General features: G+C 38.3%; 1 protein-coding gene across 5 annotated transcripts in view; it reads right to left on the bottom strand.

The window, feature by feature from the left end:
- Positions 1 to 23,027, bottom strand: part of b3gat1a (beta-1,3-glucuronyltransferase 1 (glucuronosyltransferase P) a) — a 106,949-nt gene that overhangs the window by 7,020 nt on the left and 76,902 nt on the right. For 3 of the 5 annotated variants that reach the window (XM_028463967.1, XM_028463970.1, XM_028463966.1), the window contains 4 exons: positions 13,529 to 13,695; positions 8,033 to 8,175; positions 5,008 to 5,079; positions 4,392 to 4,903 (listed from right to left, as the gene is read on the bottom strand). In XM_028463967.1, coding sequence (XP_028319768.1) covers positions 4,392 to 4,903; positions 5,008 to 5,079; positions 8,033 to 8,144 — 696 coding nt within the window. In that variant the 5' untranslated portion in view covers positions 8,145 to 8,175; positions 13,529 to 13,695. The remainder of the gene's footprint in view (positions 1 to 4,391; positions 4,904 to 5,007; positions 5,080 to 8,032; positions 8,176 to 13,528; positions 13,696 to 23,027) is intronic. The other 2 variants (XM_028463969.1, XM_028463971.1) reach the window with 2 other exon arrangements.

Raw genomic sequence — 23,027 nt, forward strand, 5'->3', positions numbered from 1 at the left:
TACCGTATATACAGGCACACATCCACAGTGTGTAAACAGCAGAGACAGAGAAATATTATTCAAATTGAAACATGCAGGCATGGATTCTGGTGCAGTACATAATTATTCATACAGAGACAACTAAAAAAAAAAAAAAACAGACGTGCAAACCACAAAAAACTTTTGGGTGGATTATGGATTTTCTGTAACAGCAGCGTAATTGTTGATCTTTGAAAGTTTTAGGAGTCTTCTATTGAATTATTGAAACTGTGCTGATTACAAAAATCCAAAATAAGCAAAAATAAAACAGTTTCCACTGCAAATGTAATTTGAATTGCAAATGCAGCCTGTTTATCTAAATTTCAAATTATGTTTCATATGCAGTGCTGGAGTCCCAATGATTCCTGTTACGTATATTTTTCTTTGCAAATGTTCCTATAAGTCATAAGCACTTTTTGTTATCTCCCTCTTACTTATCAATCCCCTCCTCTCTCAATTAATTTCACGAAAGCATAAACCTCAAGAAGTAATGTATGCAATCTTAACCTGTTACGGTAACAGTTCCAGGATTTGATAGGGATTTATTATTGTGTCAAAAGAAAACAATCACACCCCCTTTACATAATATTTTACATATACACTAGATAACACAATCTTAGAACTACTCTGTGTGAAATATAAAGGCAAATCTCATAAATGTCTCAATGATAAAATGATCTCATGGTCAACAAAGTAAAGGTTTGCCCAATTCTCTTGCAATCAGTAAACTAACATCATATTTACAGTATTTTCTAAAATTAAAAAAAATGTGGAAAGCCCTCATATTTCTACAATTGTAGTAAAGATATCAGTGTTTGTTAAGACAAGCTGACAATGATTTGATTATAAATACAGTTGCTAGTACTGTATATTGTACCCTTATAAGAAAAATAAAGGCGTTTCAATTATCACTGTATCATCCTATATATAATAATTGAAGTGTTTTTTAAAAAAAAATTTTTTAGCATTTTTTATCTTTATATATGGTTTACAATATCATCCTATATTTGGCCATTAAATTATGTAAACTAAAATAGGTTGCAATTTATCCTATATTATGTGTTTTATTGATAATGACATATAAAAGTTCTCCAATAATCTTATCGCTACTCTGTGACCAAAGAGGTGACGGAAGTGGAAAAGGAAAGCCTTTGTTTGGAAAACGTTCCTAGCCATCCCTACGAACCTCACCCTGCAAACCCTGTTTGCCAACAGACTTTCTCCATTAAAATTCAAATAGATCGTTTAAATTAAACGAAATTAGGAATGAACTTTTATAAATCCATACATGGAAATGTCTGTGTTTTTCCACCAAACTAACGTATCTCATCAATATCTGCCTAAATGGATTAAATCTTACAGTTTCTGAAAGCTAAAATGATGTCAGTACAGTAATTTCACCCACACGTGACGGAAGCCTTTGAGATAGCTTCAGAAACAGCAGAGTAAAACACAGTCGAGTGAAGAAAAAAAATGAATAACATCAGGTTTTGATCAAAGATTTTAGCAGAAAAAATGCTGAGTTTTCAAAGGAAAACTGCTGACTTACCTGCTACTGTATATTTCTATTACAACACTGTTTCTCAACGTTTGGGTCAGGACCAAATTTGGGTTGCAGACCCATTTTCAGCAGGTCGCAGACAAAAAACCCTAAAAACCTTCTCCTGTTCTCCTCTTATTGTGACTGCTCTCTTCACACAGCAGTTCAGTTTGAAAAGCTAATAATAAAAGTTAGATTAATGTTATATGATGCACTTCTTGCTTAATTTATTTGGGAGTCGATTTAAAAAACCCAAAAACATTTTCAATAATCAATTTCTTTTTTACAACTACTGCAACAATATGCTCCATATTGTCATTTAGTTGTGAATCACTGTAAGGTATAATTAATTGAGTACAATTGTGATATACCAAAGTCTGCATTGTTAACAAAAGTTGCACTAATTTAGTAATTCTTTATGGTTTTAACATATGATGTTTGAGGCTGTCACCTACAGTTTTGAAAAAGGTTAAACAAACACAACTTTTCATAGTGTTTTTATTACTCTGGGTTATACTCTGATCCATAAATTGGCTCCTTGTAAGTGATGCAGGCCCTACAAGGGAGATGGATCACCTTGGCTGCTTTCCAGAGAAAAGTAATGACAGGCCCTATCAATAGCAGACGCTCCATTTACTACAGTCCTTGTCTGCACCGCTAACAAGACTTAAGACTAATCCTTGAAGGACATAGACAATGTCTGCTCAGGTCGTTCAACTGATGCTATGTATAGTGGAAGATGTACTGATTACGTGGCCAGACTTCTCTCTCGCTTCACATATATTTGGAATGTTTGGTGAAAATGGAAAATAACTGACCTCATTAATTTAATGTCATACATATTGACTTATAATTAGTGATGACCACGGCATACATATTTGCATTGTGACTCACTGTATTCATTTGGTAATCATTTAAAAGTCAATTTATCATTAGCAATGCTGTGTTATTCAAAAAATCAAAAAGCATAGTGCATTAACGGGTACAGTATGCATTTGGCAAACCTCTAGCATAAGGTAGTCATTTTGTTCTCTTTCACCTTTATTATTTGAAAAAAAAATCTAGTCGGAATTAACGTGTAATATAGTAGTTCTATTGCATTGTAAGGACAATTAATGCTCTCAAATGAATAGGATCATGAAGTAACTGATCTTCTTAAAGAACTTCTCTTTACTGCATCTGGCTTTGAAAGTTTTTTCCTGTTACTGAATACCAAAGAGTTTTATCACATGGCACAGGCTACAACCGATTATTCACAGGAGCGAAGGCATCATCACTTTTCATTATTGTTATTTAACATGTGTTACTAGTATGCAGTTTACATAAAAAAAAAAAAAAAAAAAAAAAAAAAAAAAGAGCTGTTTTTAGTCTTAAGAAAAGGGTAGAGTTTTAATGTCCCCTTAAGTGGCACCCCGCAGATGAATGGCACTAAAGTGCCTATACAACCAGCCATGGAACTACATTAAGGTTTGCTTTAGGTGCAAGCACAGGGGGGCATACATAGTATTTAACGGCTGTTACGGTGGTTTTTGATGAATGAGTCAAACTTTGGCGTTGTTTGGTCGGATGCGGAAATGTTGCAACGGACAGACCAGTCTGAGATTCAGAGGTTAACCAGATCCGAGTGTGTCCCTGCAAATCTGCTGCCATTTGGTGCTCTCTCTGCTTATGTGTTGCTGATAGCGATAGACAAAACATTGAAGAGTCTCCCTGCAAACCTTAGTATAGGCTTAAAGAGTAACTAAACCCAGAAAACCACTTTTTCCTGCTGAATACAAATGTATTTGGGTATAAAGTTGTGCTGTTGATTGACTAAAATGTTGAGAGTTGGACCAGGATCAAAGTATTTTAATTTGGCATATTTTGTTATAAAATGTCAGAGTGACTGCCCTCTATGGGTTAAAACCCAGCTATTACAAATGATTTTTGCTATTGGCTGAGAACAAGATCATCTGATGTTTTGGGACCATCTTGCGTCACAAGCAAGCACTGTCAATTTCCGGATTGAATATAAAATACTGGTTCTAACTTTCCGGGTTTTGCATGGCCAGGCTCCCCTATACATTTCAGACATGTTGTGTCCCTACACTTCAGGACGCAGCCTTCGATCCTCAGGTCAGGGTCTACTAAGGTTCCCAAAAACCAAATTTAAAATCAGAGGAGACCTGGCGTTCCAGGCTGCAGCCCCCAGACTCTGGAATGGTCTGCCCCAGTCTCTCCGGGAGATGAACTGCGTGGACACTTTTAAAAAACATTTGAAGACTTCGCTTTTCAAAAAAGCTTTTAGTTAACAAGATTTTATTTTTAATTTTTACTGCCCTTTTATGATGCTACACATGTGATGTAAATGTATGTTTATTGTTTCTGTGTACAGCACTTTGTGATTTTATCTGCGAAAAGCGCTTTATAAATAAATACTTACTTACTTACTTACTTACACTGTTAGCCCCGCCCCTTTTTATAAAAAACTGGCACCTGTGGCCTCTTCAAACTGTGGTGAGTAAGTTGGATTGAGAGAAAAGTGAATAGAGGTATATTGAGGAATGAGTAGCTAGTTAACATAGCATAGATTGTTCATTGAAGACTTTATCATATGCACTGGGCGTGTCTTAACTGCTCCTGGAACCCCGCCCTTAATCGAGGCATTTTTTATATTTCCCTCCTAGTGCCAGGTCAGGAGAAAGCAGGGGTTTAGTTAATCTTTAAGGAATTTTGAACAGGCCAGGAAAAAGAATTCTGTAATTTCTCATATCAACGCCATCATGATTACATTTTCTGAAAAGGGTAGCACAATGATATAGCAGCAATAAAACAAAATTGGATTCACACTGACCTCTTCAAACAGTTCCAGACTGTAGGTATTGTCATCATCAGCAAAGTAGACGATTCCAGCTTGACTGCTGTTGGCATTGAACGTCTCCCTCAGCCATCGCAAGGCCAGGTTTCTCTGCATGGTCCCTCTGGGAATTCTAGGATCCCGAGTGTCCCCTCGGAGCTTATAGTTCCTGGGCGTCTCCACATTAAGGTGGGTGTAGTTCAGCCCTGTTTCCCGGAGGAGTCGTGTAACCAGAGGCGTTCTCCTTTGGGAATCCTCCACAAGGATCCAATGCAGATTAGCAACATGGAGGAAAGTGTTTGCTAGTCGCGTCAGCTCTGCCTTCTGAACAGGTCGACTGTAGGTGGGGGTGATGATGTGGATTGTGGGCAGCACGTCTGACCAGGGTGGAGGCCGTGTGTACACATATTCCGTCCTCACCACCTCCACAATGTCCTTATCCGATGCACAGTATTCTTTGGAGTCTTGCGCCTGGCCTCCTGCCTCCCTCTTGCCCTCGACTCCATCATCTGCAGATATGGGGATAACAAGACATGTAAGGATTAGTGCAACCTTGAGCTGCCCTTTGTATGGTTGCCTCAGGTGACTTAAACCCAATGGGGGTAAAGTGTACCTGAGAGCCGGTGGTGGCGGACTGCAAGCCTCTCTGGAATGATAAAGATCTCTTTTACTAGGTGGTGACAGGCTGCAAAAAGTGAAAGCAGGCACCGTGAGCACAGCTGATTGACAGAGGGACAGTGGAAGACGAGGGTGTGGAGAAGTAAGCTCGTCTACTCCCCCTGTGCTTTTTTATACAAGAATGACAAATGTTGCCATGTAAATCCAGTAGACAAGCCCTCTTTTTAAATCCAGTCTCCACCACAGACTTCTCGGACTCACTGTTTCTACTTGCTCCCTATCCACTGATATATTTCCATAGTGACAACAGCATTGAGTCACTAGACATGTGCAGACAACAGAATAAATAGCACTATAACATTTTAGAGTGCAGAAGGCCAGAAAGCTCTCAAAGGCAGACGATCCAACAAGTGAGGATAAACATTCTTAAGGCTTATTATACACCACACTATGTCAAGAATAAATACAGCTACAATTCACAAAGAGATGGTCCAACTTTACTTAGCAATGTGTTATCATTAACACCCTGGGCAAAAACATGCAAAATCCTGGTGCCCTCCAGTATGCAAAGAAAGAGATTTGTTTGGCTTAAGTTACTGTGAAGTCAGAGGCACAAAAAACCAAGAGCCCTTCCTCGTCTTTCTTTTTCCATCAGATGCCCTTCAGGGATTAATCATAAAAATGGGAAATATTGGATAATTTTCCTGTTACGTGCCTGTTCCCACGGATGGTAATTGGTAACCTACACCCCTAGGTTACATACATATTACACTCTGCACTTCTTGCAGCCTTCAATCTTGCAGCTGTATCCCATCATGTACAAGTGAACATTGCTAATATGAAACTGGCAGTGCTATGGTCTCCAGAGGTTGAAATAATACAATTAGTGCTGGATGTGAAATGAAAAGTGAACCTTTTTTCCCCCCATTTTTAATATCTTTGTTTTTCTTCTTCTAAAAAAAAAAACGATTCAATGGTTCGTTTAAGAAAAAAATGTCTCTTTTACGGAGACTCCATTGTAAATTAAAGCCTAAAGCAGAATTTATATTTTTCCACAAAATACTGTTGTGGAATGGGTTTTCTCTATATATCTCTATAAGTCTATAAGAGATTCTGCAGAGACACATTCAGAACTGACTGTGCAGTTAGAAGCCCAGAATATTTGAAGTTAGTTTCCTCAAAATGGATTGATTGTTATTATTTACTCTCGCTTCCAAATACAGAAGACTGTAGATTACATATATTTGATGATGGTTAGTTGACCACCTTAAATTGTTAATCTACGTCGATTTGCCTTTAAAATGATATATCACAACTATGTTCCAATGAATTTAGAATTTACCGGAAAAGGGTGTTCCCCCCCTCCCCTTCAAAACAGTCTCTGAGAGGTTCTTAACATCCACTCATTGAATAACCATGTCAAATTACAGCCCAATTCAACGAGCATTAACGGAGGAGTAGTCATTTGAAAAATGGGGCCCCCTGGCACCCCTGTGGCACATACAGAATAATGGGCCCCATTCATATATTGTAATGTTTTCATGATTCGGTTACACTAACTGTCACATTATTTGACTCACAAATAAATTAGAAAACAACTTTAAAGGAAATTGCAGAAGAAAGGGGGGTGGCTCTCCGGGTCCCTAATAGAAGAATTGTGCGAGGCATAATTGTAATCTACGTGGAATTACCTTTGAAAAGACATATCACACAACTATGTTTCCATAAATTTTGAAATTACCGGAAATGGGGGGGGGGGGGGGGGTGCATTCCGATCAAACGAGAACTAATAGAAGAGTAGTCATTTGAGAAATGGGGGCCCCCTGGCGCTCCCGTGACATGCACAAGGTAATGGGCCCCATTTATATATTGTTATGTGCCAATGATTTGGTACCACCAAACGTCGAAATATTTGACTCGCAAAAAAATGAGAAATCAAATTTTGGTTTGTTTTTTCTTTTGAGGCCCCTTGGGGCACCCCTGGGCCTCAAATCAAAAATCGGGCTCCAAGCGTCGATGCGTACACATCCATATATTATACCCATTACATTTCAGCCCGATCCGTTTACGAATAACAGAGGAGTAGCAATTTTAACTCGTGTACACAACAACAAGAAGAACGAGAAGAACAAAGTGAATGGCGTTTTGAGTCCGGTAGCCCGGCCTAAAAACTATAAGAATGTGTTTCATCAAATCCATACAATGCAGTTATTTTAAATCATTATACAAATACTTAATCAGTTTGAGTGATGTCACATTAATACATCGATTTGCTCATATTTTGATGACGATCCGACTCCATTTAACACTTTATAAATGATCGCACTGCATTAAATCTTTTACATAAAGCAAATTTATTTGTTAAATCCTGTCTGTGAATTAATTCCACTATGGGAAGAGGGCAAATTGATGTTAATGATTTGCTGTCACTCCAAGTGGGTTATGTTTGTGCTGCTGCACTTGACATTTTGGACGGTGAGTTCACATTCTCTGAAGATAATCAAATGACTAACGAGTACATTTTGGAATGCTCACACAAATTTACAAGTGGATTAACTTTAATTAAGAAGAAATATTGGCATTTCATTTCAAATTAGGAATACTGGGTGTATCCTTGCATTGATATTTAACTGTGACAATATAGACACATGCTGCCAAGCCCAGCAAGTGGAGAAAAGTGAACAAAGGCAAATTTACTACATGTTGTGGATTGCAGATAAATGTAAGCACCAACTATGGATTTTTGTTTCTATGTCACAGAATGAATTTTATTATATATGTATAAAGATTGCCTGGAAATGATTATTTTTCTAATAGTTTTTTGCATATAATTAAGCAGTTCCCACTGATGAAGTTCAGAGTGACTGAATGAGTGTCATCAAGTGCCAATAAACGTGCTGGTACATAGCTCAAAGGTGCCTCTTCACCAAAGGCCTGTTGTCCAGACCTGAAGTGGCGTGAAAGGTTCAAGGACCCACTTCAGTTTTGATATTGCTGGTGAAGTGCATTACGTGACGTACCTTTGTGGATGGCAAGAAGTGGAGCTATCGCGCTTTGGTGCCAAACAGTGATGAGCAGAGTCCAAGGTAACACGATCAACACGATGGCAAGAATATCTCTTCTCTTCGGCATCTCCAGGATTGGTTTTTAGGCTTGGCATTACCTGCACAGAAAGTGAGAGGCGTTGTTACTCTTAGTGTTGTGTTCAAGACCACACTATCCGAGACCAAGACTTGCCCGAGACCAGAATGCACCGAGACCAAGACAAGACCAAGACTTTCGGGAGCCGAGACCGAGTCAAGACCAAGACCGAGACAAGCCGTGACCGAGACCAAGACCATAAACATTTTTTTTTCAATTTAAAAAATATATAAATACATAAAATTATGACAAGGTTTGACAGTTAAATAACATTCTCTCTTTAATTTTCGTTTATTTTAAATACATTTGACGGTCAAAAAAGGTGCCTGCAAAAAATTAACTAAAATATTAAAACTTCTACTGCTACTGATAAATTCACAATTATTCTACATATTTGATAACAGGATTTTTATGTCAGCTGAATGTACAGGTCAACAGGTCACAGAGTTCACAAGATAATTTTTTAGTTTGAAAAAAGCCTTTACACAGGCCATTTTTATTAATTCACTTAGTTGATATAGTTTAATTTGGTTACTGTAATGTAACTAGGATATTCAATTAACAAAGGTTTCCAGCTGTAACTGTAAAAGTGAAACTTTCAGAAATAAAACTACAAACAAGTTGTCAGCAGTGTAAAAAACAAAGAGCTACAGGTAGATGTGAAACTAAATAAAACAAACTCAAACCCTGGAACTCCACCTCCCTTACCGGTATCGTTTGTGAACGTTCTAAGCAACTTTTTTCTCAATATAGACTTGTGACCAGTGTATGGACTTTATCTTGTGTTATAAGAGATTTTTGTGGTGTTTTAGAGACTCTAACATGAATACACGTATCACTCTGTAGTTACTGTCCTGCAGTCAGCTCGTCCCCGCCAGAGATTACACAGAGGCGGCAGTGATCTAGGCTGCCTGCCGCTCTGAGCTGATAACCATCACTCCGCATCTAGGCTATAAAATGAATTCACCTTAAATAAGTCTCTCTTGGTTAACACGCGATTCATCTCGTCTGTTCTCACTCTCTCTCTGACACCAGTGTGTGTGTGGTGCGGACCTCCACAGTAACGGAGGTCCGCGAGGATGCAAAGCGAAAGCGATTCGTTCCTCTTCAGTGTTTGTGGCTTTAAACTGTTGCTTCTCCAACGCTGCTATGGAGACTTCTGCTTGGACGTTCGTCGTTTCACTTTTACTACTGAAGGTACCTGAACGCATCTGATTTCAGATGAACAGCCAATAGAAATGCCCAAAACAGGCCATAGAGCATACGTGTTTGTAGAAATATGTCTGATTGGCTGACATCCAGATTCCAGTAGCGTCACACTCCTGGATTTCTAAATGTCATTTTATAGGGCCGGGAGAATTCACTCTCCATTCAGAACACTTTGATTCAAATATTCTCATAGATGATTATAGATTTTTGACCAAATTATGCCAAAAAAAAAGTTACATATTGCAGCCTTAAGTCAGTAACACAAAATAACCACAGTTTGCTATTTTGATTTTGTTTTAAAATGGAATAATCAAAGAAAGAAAGGTACATGGGTTAAACTTGTCAGTTACACACTGAGCCACTACATTGGCACAAAGGGCTTTGGTTAGAAAACATTCATGTGTATTGTCAGAGTCATTGGAGAAAGTGATGGCGACTGACGATAGTGTGCCAAACCATGAGCTAACTGCTACATCATGTAAGACTGGGTGGTGCATTCACAACAAGTGTACAGACTATTTAGTGGCAACCAGGAAATGAAGTCACCAGGCTTAGTGTCTGGCAAACAAGCCCCTCCCTACAGGTCATTTGGTAATGCAAGAGCAATACTTAAGCTCTTATCTGGATCAAGACCAAAGACCAGTACTTTAGTATAATGTTAATGAATATTTTGTTGCTACATTTCTAATGATTTTCTTTTTACCAAACTCAAGTCAAAAACCCTTAAAGCAGAGGCTACCCATAAGTTCAGGCAGGTCTTTGGAGGTCGTACAACTTTTGTTACAAAACTTGACACTCTTGAATTTGAATTTAAGGTTGTCACACCTTCCCACTGCTCCCACATTCTGTTTACCTCTATAGTGAGTAGATGTCTGGCTGAATGCCAAGCCCCTACTGAATAAAGGCTGTCTTTTATGATGTACCCAATAAATAAAAAAGAGACATAATGTGGGCACAAGTGTTCATTTCAGCTTTACACATGAGCTAACAAGTCATCATGTTCCCCACAGTGATCTACTTTCTGCTGCTAGGGTAGGTGGCACTATACTGAAGCTTAACATAATTATACATGCCAATTATGTATATTGGCCTCTAAACACTCTATCCATATTCTTTTCATGGTTGTGAACACTTCTGTCACACAGCATAAAGGCCGTGTTCAGACAAAATATCAGTGCTGGTGGTTTTTTACCGTGAGAAAAACTTGAGTAAAGCCTTTGCGATAAAAAAGAAAATCTTTGTGCTTAATGTTTCCTTTTCTTTTAAATATACATAACAGATAACTTCATTCAACACATTTAATTAAGTAATAAAATATATGGTGAAATAAAATTCCAATGCATTGCTTGGTAATAGTGAAAAGCTTGACAAGGATAACTTAAAAGAGCATATGGCAGGGTTTGGGAAAGAACAAACGTTCATTTGAAGTTTTTTAATGCTAATGGTTGATGAAGCGCTCAAAACCAAAGACAACGAGCCCACACACATTTTTCCCTATTGCCAGATTGTATGACCTGTTCCGGGTCCAGATTTCCCACGCAGTTCTGCAGATGTGATGTCAAATGACTATGATGGTGACGTCAAATGATGCTGGTGCGCGTTCTCAACCGCCTGGAGAGGCGTCCACTACCGGAAATAACGAAGAATGAGAAGAAGACGGCTTGGAGACTGAAAGAGGACAAGCACGGTGGACTGAACTGCTGTTTGGTTACACGGAGGCATGCAGACGAGAGGCATGTGCACAGGTCTTACAGTCACATGAATGGGAAGTAAATAAACCGGGTCACAGTTAGAGTGCGGATCAGGCAGCATTTTCTCGTCCGAGTCTAACCCAACAGTGAAAACTTAATTTTTTCCTGAAAAAAATCACATATTTACATTTGTTTTAGTGGTAAGCACCGATTTTATTATTAAACAACTGATAATGTCAACATCAGATAGGTTACAGGTAACGAGCGAAGATGAAACACAAACACGCAGTGCACGCAAGAGACCCGTCGGAACAATTTATATAATACATGTATCAAAGATAAGGATAATCCATGTTATTGTGCAGGAAATGTATTCCTTTAAATTTCTCCTCTGCTCCATTCTCCCCCCACTGCTCTCACTCACGGCTACAGCAGCTGCAGCAGGAAACAAAGAACGCTGCGCGCAAATACAATATGTGATCAAAACTGACCACCAGTTATAAATATCTGTCCAAACTCCACTCGTCCGGCGCCGTCGGGTCCCGTCAGGCTTCGGTCGGGTATCCGTCCTCTATCCACAGTATCTAATCAGCTGTGCTCCATTCCTAAAGACTTGATGCACGCTCCCACGTTGGCTTGGCTGATGGCTGCAGATACACTAACCAAGGTGGTGTCACTATGGAGTCTGATTTCTTGATCCTGCCTTATGCTCCTTCAAAGTAGAGGTTGGCGAAGCGTGCAGTTAATGATTAAAAAAAAGATATGTTTTGTTGTGAAACTACGGACAGGTTCAAAGACTCTTTTAGGCTCCTGTAATTCAAACTACTGTATGTTCTATATATGTACATAACGCTTCTGTATCAGAAATAAATATTTGAAATTGTTTTTGCTTTTGCTTTGATTTAATTTTAAAATTATTTGTTGACTTGGTGAAAGAAAATAGAAACATAATTAGAAAAATTATCTGTCAAAACACCACAAAAAATAAATAAAAAATAAATAAATAAATCATCGGCTTAATAGGATTGCAGGTAATAAGATATTTATGTTCGAGCCCAACACAATTATGATCACTTTTGTCTTTTACTAATGACACATTTACATTTGTTCGTATATGGAAAACCTGATTTTATTAAGCAACTATAAGAATCTCCTACATGTGGAGAGTGTGTTCCCTGCCCAGTTTGTTGGAAGCAAGTACGAGTTGGGCAAAACTAAAGCCTCAGAGCTCATCTTATTAGAATGGAGACGGAAGATGTTGATTGCATCAATAACACAGACCTATTGACTTCTTATATAATTAGCTGTTTTAATTTTTAAAATGCCTTGTGGTCCTGAAGTGACCCAGTCTGACCTGAACGCAAGGCTCATTTGTAAATATCTGTCCAAACCAAGCCTGACCTGTTGGGGATCCATACTCAATTTTATAGATTATTGGTTGATAGTAACTTTTTCCTGATATATAATATACTAATATTGTCAGTTAATTTCCAATATTAACCAAAGCTGATACATACATAGACGCCCTCCCCTAACCTAAATTTATGTCACATTATGTCTCCATGGAAATAACATGCTAAGCCTGCATTTAACGTAAAACCCTACTTTACATAAGTTCACAAAAAACATAATCGGTGCAACATTAGAAAACTAATTCAACTTCAGTTATGGAAATAGTGCCAAATGTTTTTCTAGAATGTCTCAAACAAAAGTACACAACAGTTTTTGAAAATTGGTATTTCAATGGCTGTCCTCTCTTTTAGAAAGTGTATTCCCCAAATTACATTTTTAATACCCTTCCTTAAGCAGGGCTGATGGTTGTCACAAGTGTGCAATACAGTGAATTAAATTCTGTTCTGCAAGAAGAAATACATATTTGTCAAGAAAAGATTGTAGTAAATGGCGGAAATACAGATGCCTGTGTCAATATTATATCTGAAGGCAAATATCGGCTGATTATATTGACTGGCTGATGATATTGCCCATCTCTAATTGCTTTACATTATATCAGAATCAGAGTATATTTGTCAAGTACAGTTTAAAAACAAGGAATGTAACATGGTGCCAAGAACAAAAAACAAACCAGAAACACTACAATAATAATAATAATAATAATAATAATAATAATAATAATAATAATAATAATAATAATAACAATAATAAAGAATAAAGGATGGATATATACATATATACAAGTACTGCAGGTATCATCACTGGAGGACCTAAAAAGTTGTATGAAACATAATGATTCTCTTTGGTTTTCTAAGTAAACTAAAACAGTGTTACCCAGTTATCCAGTTCAAGATTCCACATAGGTGAAGTATATAAAATAGTGACATGATGACACTATAAGGATGGAATACAACAAAACCATAATAAACGCCTGTAATTTGTTTTTAATGGTTGAAAATAAAGCCACACACTGACAAAGAACCACAATGTTAGAAGGATTTATGCAGGCGGATAAAGACTTACCCACAGTTAGAACCAGATCATGGCACCACCGAGGATGCTAAACTGGGAAGGCCACTGTGCTTGCTGGATGGACCACCTTGAAGTAGCCGACCATCCTCCATTCTACTTGGTCTGATCCTTTCGTGTTTTGTGTCTAGTTACACATTCAGGCGACAGTCAGTCCTGACCTGCAAGGTGAGAACACTGTAATGAGTATGATGTGATTGCACATTTCTAAATTGTTGGCCCTTCTTTTAATGGACTATAAAAACAAAACAAAACAAAAAAAAAAATCCCTGTGAATCCCTTTGACTCTTTTCAGCTTTTTGAACTCACATCAACATGATAAAATTCACGGACAGCGACAAAGTTTCGAAGCAGTTTGGCCAGGATATAAGAGTCAAAAGCCAATCAGAAAGCTTGTGACATTGATACCAGTGCAATATCCATGCAATATTTAAGGCCAGGGACTGAAATTGCAACGTTTGGGAAAAAAAGCAACAGCATATCAGGTGAGCTGTAATTTCATTCCCCACCGTGTAGGTTCGCATGTGAGAAATTTCTTCTCTGGGGCTTTATCACTGCTGTGCTTTATTCTGCTGTGTTGTGCTGCTTTGAAACACGGCTTGCAGAACACTATATAGTGGTTTTTAAAATACAGACATATGGCCTCAGTATAATAAAAATGCTATATTATTTACACTGAATGTTGAAGCTGAGAGGATTCCACATGCCTGCCAAATATCAGTGGTGGGATGTTTCAGAAATAAACCAGCACCATGTCTTATTTAAATACATCTGAGGGAGTGATGCTTCCATGAAGGCTAATGCTTTTCAAAGCCTATGGTGTCTACACAATGGCAGAAGCCTATTTTAAGAGCTCCTGGTCACTCAAATCGCTTAAATTGTATTTATGTAGGCTGTGAGGAATGAACTACAGAAGTCATTTGCCTTCTATGAAAGATTGTGATTCAAAGAAAAGCAAATTAATAGTCATGTTGGTGTTTCCTGTCCAATCTATTTTCATTCATACTGTATGTACTATTCCTCAAGCTGACGAATCACCTGCGAGCTGACAACACTAGCAAAAGGAATAAACAAGAAATGTGAGAAACAGGCATAAAAGGTTAGTGCAGCCTGTGCCATGTTTGCTTTCTATTACAGAGAGCAGAAAAACAACAGTAAGGCTGTACATTCCTCGACAGCCATGCGCTGTCACACACTCAAGCTTTCCGTGACAATGCTGTTGTGATTCCCATGTACCACACTAACGTCTTTTACACTTTGACAAAGTTAAAAACCAGCGAGAAATATAGAAATACTTTAACAACCTGCCAGAATGTCAGGCCCTTGAACTGAAGTGTGACATGCCAGTGCAGCTACAACTATGCTGCGGAGAACATGAAATATGTTTGGCTGTTATTCCAAAACACATTTATTTAAAAGTTTCTTTTTAGCTTGCTCTGTTAATTGTTTTCACTCAATTTGGCATCAGTGAATATTCCAATTATATTTGTGTATTTTTTATTAGGGCTGGGACTTTAACACGCTAATTGCAATTCCTTAATTACAGAAAAAACAACGTGCAAAAAAAAAAAAAAAAAAAAAAACATAAAAAAAAACCAGTTAATAGCTTTGTTTTCTTGCACTCCAAACAGCGTGGGCTGTAAAAGTACAACGATGTGTTGAAGGTCATCTCCGAGATGACAAAAAGTGATTTGACTGCAAGCTTCAAAAATCACATCAATAAGAAAAAAAGGGCATCACCTGGTGTTGATGCTTTTAGTCAATCATAGAAATTATTTTGAGATGGTCGTTGAGTCAAATTAACATCACAAGGAAGTGTTTGCTTTATCTTATGTAGTTGTAAACCTTTATACAGTAGGTCTCAAAGTGTAAAACTTACAGTTTTGGAAACTTTTTCAAGTATCTGCCTGGTTGCTGTATCTGTACTGTTATAATATCGTCCACTACACGCACAGGTTACTCATTTAAAAAAAGCGTTTTATTAAGACATTACACTGATGCCTGCCTATAATGACTCAAGTTGTGTATGGTTACTCCTAAGACTTATCGCTCGATGTGTTTTTGAATCTTTTGTGCCAAGTGTAAAAAATACCTGCTATAGCAAAACATAATGTATTTATATTTCATAGCGGGCTACATACAGATGAGTCCACCTTGATCTAAATTTAGTGTCATGACGGCTATTATAAAAAGTTCTAACGAACTACGGCCAGGCCTAATAGCCGAATGCCGAATAGCATGTACCACGTTCCCCGAGAATTCAGTGAAATGACTCTATTCCACCGAGTAAAACAAATGAACTTGTGCAATGTAAAATTGTAATCTGCGTTGAATTTCCTTCAAAACGATATATCACACGACTATAAATAGTAGGGCTGTTACTTGAACGGGTTAATTGCGATTAATTAATTACAGGAAAAAATAGAGTGCTAAAAAAAATTACGCAGTTAATCGTTTTTTTTTTAGCACTCCAAACAGCGCAGAACCTTTCTCATTTCAAAAGTTCCCGGTATACCCATAATACTGATGCACAGGCTACAATACAAGACTATCGAGCTTCTCAAATTCGTTTGTGTTGATTATGTCTTATAAAAACCTCGAATGGAAAACACAGACCCAGTTGCGTGCAAATCAAACAAGAAAGAGTTTGCCGAACACCAGAGCTTTGCAGCTTCAGCTAGCACCTGAATGCTAAACATGTAGCAGCTAGCATGGACAGCTGGCGCAAACACTCGGACAGCGCTAACTGCAACACGATTCAGGGTTCAGAGCCAAAATTAATAAGTTCTGATGTTCTATTTAATTTGTATTTTCTATGATTTGGAGATTGACTCAAGTACACATCAATATGACAGGTAGCCCTTGGGACTATTCTCAAATACAGAGGAATGTAAATGGCTACACCTGCATCTGTTCAAGTCTGTTAAAAAACAATGATTGACTTAATAAAGACACTTTGTTAGATACCAATCTTTTCATCTGCCACAATAATGTGATTTAAATGAAAATACCTCAAGTTGAGGGCGTTGCTTGTCAATTTTTATGTACAATGAAAAAATAGATGAATTCAATAAATTAATTACAGAGCATAATTAATTAATCACACCATTTTTTTAATCTCTTGACAGCACTAGTAAATACACAGGACCCAATAGTAGGTCAAAGCATGGGCAAATTTTAGCAATAGTATAAGAAAATGTAAGGGTGCACAATGAAAAGGCGACTGAAAGGATCCCGCTCACTGCGGAGTCTAGCCAAATCATCTCATTATGAAAAACTGGAGTTCCCATCACAAACCTGAACCATGCAATGTAACGAGAACGCAGAGCTCCAGTCCCAGATTGTAGACTGCAGCAGCCAATGGCACACAATGAGCCATGACAGCCTTTCACATCAGCAAAAGTTAACCAGCTGTGAAAGGAACACCTGCCACTGATTATTAAAGGATCCCCGCAACAATGCTAGGTGGGAAAATTGTTGTACTGATTGTTTCAACTAACTACATTAATCCATAAAGGTTACACGCAGGCATGCAGCAAAGTGGTGCACGTCAGCGTCAGGTTTTTTTATGTTTGCATCTTTTATTGTAAAGACTCTGCTTTCATAAAGTTGCTGTTGTGATTGCTTACTTTTCCTTGATCAGAAGGGTTGTTGACCGAGGCTTCTTTGCATTTTCTCAGAGATTTCTTTGCATAATTGAGGAAACCGGGTCTCCCTTCACCAGAACTTTTCTTTCCCAAAGACCGCTAACAACATGAGTTTGTCTTGTCTTGCGTAGCCATGGCATCATTTCGATCTGCTTTTGAGTTTAGAAAGGATGTCTGGAGATGTGTGTCCCACTGAGTCTAATTGCTTGCTTTTGTTTGTGGATCCATCGGTTCTGTGAGCAGCGTTTTAGTGAAGACTCTGAGCACTTTAAGAGGTGTTTGTGGAGCTTTATGTACAGCAGTAAATCATTATTGATCTTACTGTGACAAAAAAAAAAAAAAAAAAAAAACAGCTTTGCCTGGAGGCATCATTAAATGTGAATTTTGGATCTGTGGGAATTGATTCAAACAAGCCTAAATGATTTTGAAAGACGGTAAGCCAGGAGTGACTGATCTTTTTCGGGCTCTCGATGATGTTTACTTTCTTAAAAACACGTTATTTTGGCTTTAAAGGGGAATAAAGCTCATCCTAACAAAGAGTAAGCAGAGTTAGAGTTCAATCCATATTCCCCTTATTTCTAGCTCCCATGATCCTTTGCGCAAATGATTGTGGTGAACTATTGATGTACCCTTTTTACTGATTTTTAAAATGTTGCTTAACAGGATACCTTTTCACGCAAATTGTCTTCTTTGAAGCGATCAATGAATGAAATACATCAGACTGTCACCTCCCTGTTCTATTAAAACACTGCTTCATACTTTTCATGTACACTTTTAGCTTTATTTTAACCACAAATGGTCGAGCTATGAACATTCTGAGAAGGTTAGAGTTTTTTTTTTTTAGCTTTCATTAACAAATAGATGCAGTACACATCCATATACTTGCAACAGAAATCATGATTCACTGCTGTCAATAGCTCTGAGAACACGTTTTTAAGGTAATTTGCTTAGTAGTTCAGATCAACAATTGGCAATGGACACTAATATTATTTTTCATTGTGATTAACTACTTACATGTGTGGCCTGTCAATACCAGGTGGTTAATCGATCATTTGTGTGTAGTAAAATTACACGTTGACCGAACGTTGAGCATTGTTACTCCAACACCATAAAAAAAATGCATAAAATACTTTTTTTTTCTGGTTTAAAAAAAACAAACAAATAAGCTCAATAATACAAAAACAAACATTGCTACTATTTTATTTATTTTTTTTATTTTTAATATGCTTCTCAACAATAAATTATTTTCAGCATATAAAACATTTAAAGGCACAGCGTGGACTTTTTGACCTAAAGAGTTGACCCATATGAGTTATCCTCAGGCCAATATACAACGCTTGACAGTATCAATGCTCTGAGTGAGGCTTGTATGTATGCAGTTGTATATAAGTTTGGCCAGGTCATGTGACCTCGAGAATGCCTGGAGAACGTATCATTTTACGTAACCACAGGCTCGGATATACTCATTGGTCTAATAAGGCTTTTGCTTGTATTTTTTCGCCTATTCGACTCCTGGTCATTGCCGAGGCAAGCAAAACGTTTAAAACTGCTTCTGAGGAGGCTAAAAACCCTCCGCCGACCCGCCTTCCACCCGGCATCGGACACTGCCTCGCGCACGCCCGGTCACCCGTCCCTCGTTCGTAGTTCGTAAGCCACAAAATACAATGAATACAAAATAAACTGTTTCTGGAGGGCTAAATGTTTTGTCAAAAAACATTTAGCTGTTAGCTGTTAGTCTAACAATATCATAACTTAATTAGCTTGTTTGGAGGACAGACGTGGAAATCAGAAACATATTTACCAAAGTAGACATCCACTGCAGATTTGGCTCTGATTTAGCATTTCAAAATAACGGCAAAAGCTTTCAGCCTTCTCTAAATTTAAATCAGGCATTAGGCTGCCAAGGTTTTCTTGACAACTGTCTTGCGTGTTATATTTTCTCTGTTTGATGAGACAAAGAAAAAAATATCTTAGCGTATGCTGAATTTGTGCCTAAGCACTGAGTTCAGTGAGAGTTCACCCCAGTTTGTATTGCTTGTCCCATGAATCCATTTCACACCTGTCGTGGAGTGACGCTCTACTAAATGTGATCCACTCCATATGAGACAAGTGTCTTCATTGATCAAATGTAGAAACAACTACTTCTGTGGCCGCCTGCAAGATTATACGCAGCAACACCCAATGTTGTTAGATTGTAACCTATTTGAACTGACAACATTGTTAAGAACGCTGCAGCCCAAAGCACGACTTAGAGATATAAGCCATCAGGAAATCTGCTGTATATTCTTTATGTTTGAGATCAGATAACATATACATATAAAAACCAACTGAGTAAAGCGCAAATATCTTGCAAGAGATGCAGAAAGTGGTATTTTTCATGCTTGATTCAGATAAGTATGGCTGTTTTATTTTCTGGAAAACTTGAATAACCCATTAGCAAGGAGAATTGGCCCTGGATCTGGCTGACTCTGCAGTGGTGAAGGATTTAAGAGCTCCGATCTTCAGGCAGGTTTTTTTTTTCTGCTGATAACCAAAGGGGACAGCCTGAGCCCAGCGCAGTCAGCCCTTAACTTATTCTGACTAATTTATAGTCTAGATAACCCGGGGCACGTTTCCAATGCTGGACCAGGGAACACGATGAGGCCTCTGGCTATTGGTTGTGTTAACTCAAAGAGCACCCACAGGATTGCAAATAAAGCCACTGAGACCTACACCTGACAGGTCGGGCCAACACAGCTTGGCTCTGATAAGAGGAGAGTCAAGGGAGATGTCATCTTGATGAGATGGGAAATAATTAAGTTAGAATCAACTGTGCAAAGGCAGTCTTTGTAATGTTAGCTGACCTAGACAAAATCGGAGTGAACATTTTAAAGCAGAATAAAAATAAGAATCATATATATATATACAGGAATTGAACTGGAAAGCAAATTTCAAGGCAGGGTGCTACAATGCAGCCATAGCTTATACCCTGAAGGCCGTGAATTTACTTTTCACAATAGATGGCCACGGTCAATATACTTTCTTATCTCTTTGCTGCATTCTACTTCTTAAATGGAACAGCAATGTGAAAACAGGCATCTGTTGTTAGTGAATCATAGTTGCTATGGCAACCCAATGACTGTAGGTCTTTGATTTCAAAGGTATATCATAAGCGAGGAACCATTGTTTTGGGTTATCTATAGAAGCCATTATGTGTTGAAGGTTCTATAAGAAGTCATTTTCGACCAGTGCCAACATACAACACATTGATAATGAAGTAAGCTTGAGGTAGAAACCATAAGCATATTTTGTTTCATTTCTTTATTTGTCTCAAACTTGAACAAAAAAAAAATATAACAAAACAATAAAACCAAGAGTTAAATTACAGATGCAGTACATGAATGTACATATGTTACACTCATATAACACAGCTTGAGAAGGAACAGGAAGATGCAAAAGATTATCTAGTCCTGCATATTCCTTACCAACAATATCTACTGTAATTCTAACCGTACTACTTTTCTGCCTCGGCTATCTTGTTAACGCAAATACATTTAGAACCTATAGTTAGTGACACATGCCTTATTAAATGAGTAGTTATAGGGGTTATGCTAAGACAAACAGCTCTCATATTACCTCTGAAATTGTGTCCTAAATATTGATCTTAACTGTTACGGTAAAATCACTCAGTTTAATGAGAATCGTTGTGGTTTTATTCCTGTTTGTAATGATTTTTGAACATCTTAGGCACTGGCCAGTAAAGGCACTTTTTTACTGATGTTAAAACAAGAACATTACTCTCCCAAGAATGCCACAAATGCAATTAGAGTTGATTTTAATGTAAATAAGCAAATGTTTGTATTTCATAAACATGGCAAAGCTATTAATCCAAACCTGGTCTTTGTTGGCATTAAATCAATCTATAAGACCTATGCTGAGTCTTTTGCAATGATTGATAAATGAGCACTGTAAAATTTTCCAACAATAAAAAGAAAACCACACAATTAAAACTGTTTTTTGCTTTGCAGAGCAGGGCATCGATTTCAACTGCAAGTGACGCACCCCACACTGTGAACAAACTAATTATGTCGCAGCATAAGGTCAAAGGTTGGCAGAGAGTGTTTCTGGATTCATTAGCTAATTAAAGCCTGCTTCCAGAGTAAGGGTTTAGGTGTTTGACTCTCTGCTACACCTTCTTGCTCTCAGGCTTCAATATGTTACATCTATTACGTTTTACGTCCCCTAATGATGGTAAAACAAGTATTTCTCCAATCAAAGGCTCTCCATCTCAAAAACTCCCAAACATGCCCTTTTGGAAGGAAAATACACATAATTATTATTGCTAATTAAACCTGGGGGATCTGGTTTATTGCTTGGACAGTGAAGACTGGAGTTTTGTGTAAGTGATATGTAATCCATTATAAATGCACTTCAGGTGATAGGTCTAAAGATCAATAATACAACTCTGTTACTAATTTGTATAAGAAATATCTATCAACTTTTAATCCTCACACACACATAATATCCCTATATGTGTGGGCACCACCATTCTGGAGAACAGCTTTTGCTGACAAATAGGATGGTGAGAGATGTGAGATGGTGCAGCCTGTTATGATTCCCTTGTACAATGGGCAGTTTTGAACCGTAGCTTGAATCCTCCAAATTAGCTGTAGAACATTCTCCTGACGTAGTCGGGCATATGGTAGTGCTTCATAGCCATGTTGATGAGTTTGTGAGGGATTGATTTGCATGTATTGACCATGTCGAGCCAGACAACTGTTAGGTTTCCTTTGCTCCCCTTGACCTCCTGGATCAGCGGGTCTCCCATATGTTACAAGCACTTTTTTCTAGAGTGATGTATTGAGATATCTGTTCTTCACCATGTAGGTGGTCATCGTTTTTGCCAGGACAGAGAAAAAATTTTATAGTCCATTTCCTTGGGTACAAAGCAACCCTCAACTCTTTTCAAGGATGATGGAATGATGCATTTTGATTAAATCCTCTGCAACCATTTCGAGAGTGTGTGGAGGAGCATTTGGCTTTTCTTGTACATGTTGTAAGGTATAGTGCTTTGTCCTGGGGAATATGCTAATCGGCCTTTCTGCACTATGTCCGTGACTTCCTTCCATGTTGGTCGCTCATGTCAAGCTTCCGTTTCAGTCCCGCCGATCATAGGGTGTGTGCTCCAAGTTTGGTTCCTGGAAGCATCACTATGACTCTCTTTGAGGAACTCCTCCAAGACCTCCTTGGGGCTGGTCAGTCTCCCAGATCTTGCTTTGCCCAACAGTCTTTTGTAAACCTGCATGAGCTCACGATGAACTGGGCTCTCTTGCCCTCCTTCTCCATCCTCAGTTTCAAGGACCTTTCTGCCCTTCTAAGTCTGCAGATTTGCCCTTAGAGTCTACTGGTCAGATCTTTTCTAACCTTCTACTCCTCTGCACTTGCTCTTTTGTTCTGCTTATTTAGAGTCTTGATCTCCCCTCTCAATCACAAGATCTTCTTTGCCCTCCTGTTAAGCTGGTATCCAGGCGTTCCACCGGCATGGTCTCAAGAACTTTACCCAGGTCGTCATTAAGTTGGTTCCATGCTGTGCTATTGGTAGCTGGGGGTCATTCCAATCTCTCTCTCTCCTATGTTGGGTGCAGTAGGTAGTGTTAGAGTGTCTCCTGTGGTTTTGGGATGAAACTGGTGCTGAGAGGTTTCTGGTACTGTGGGGTGCCTCCTGACTAAAGTCCTCCTGCATCTCATTTAGTGTCTCCACAATGCGCTGTGTCTGTTTCTCCCCTCTTCCAAATTTGGTCCTGGATTGATATATCTTAAGGCTCCTTGCATTCTTGAAGAACCACCCGTAGTATGGCCCTTTGATC

This window comes from Gouania willdenowi, chromosome 13 (genome assembly GCF_900634775.1).
Source record: "Gouania willdenowi chromosome 13, fGouWil2.1, whole genome shotgun sequence".
NCBI classification, from domain to species: domain Eukaryota; kingdom Metazoa; phylum Chordata; class Actinopteri; order Blenniiformes; family Gobiesocidae; genus Gouania; species Gouania willdenowi.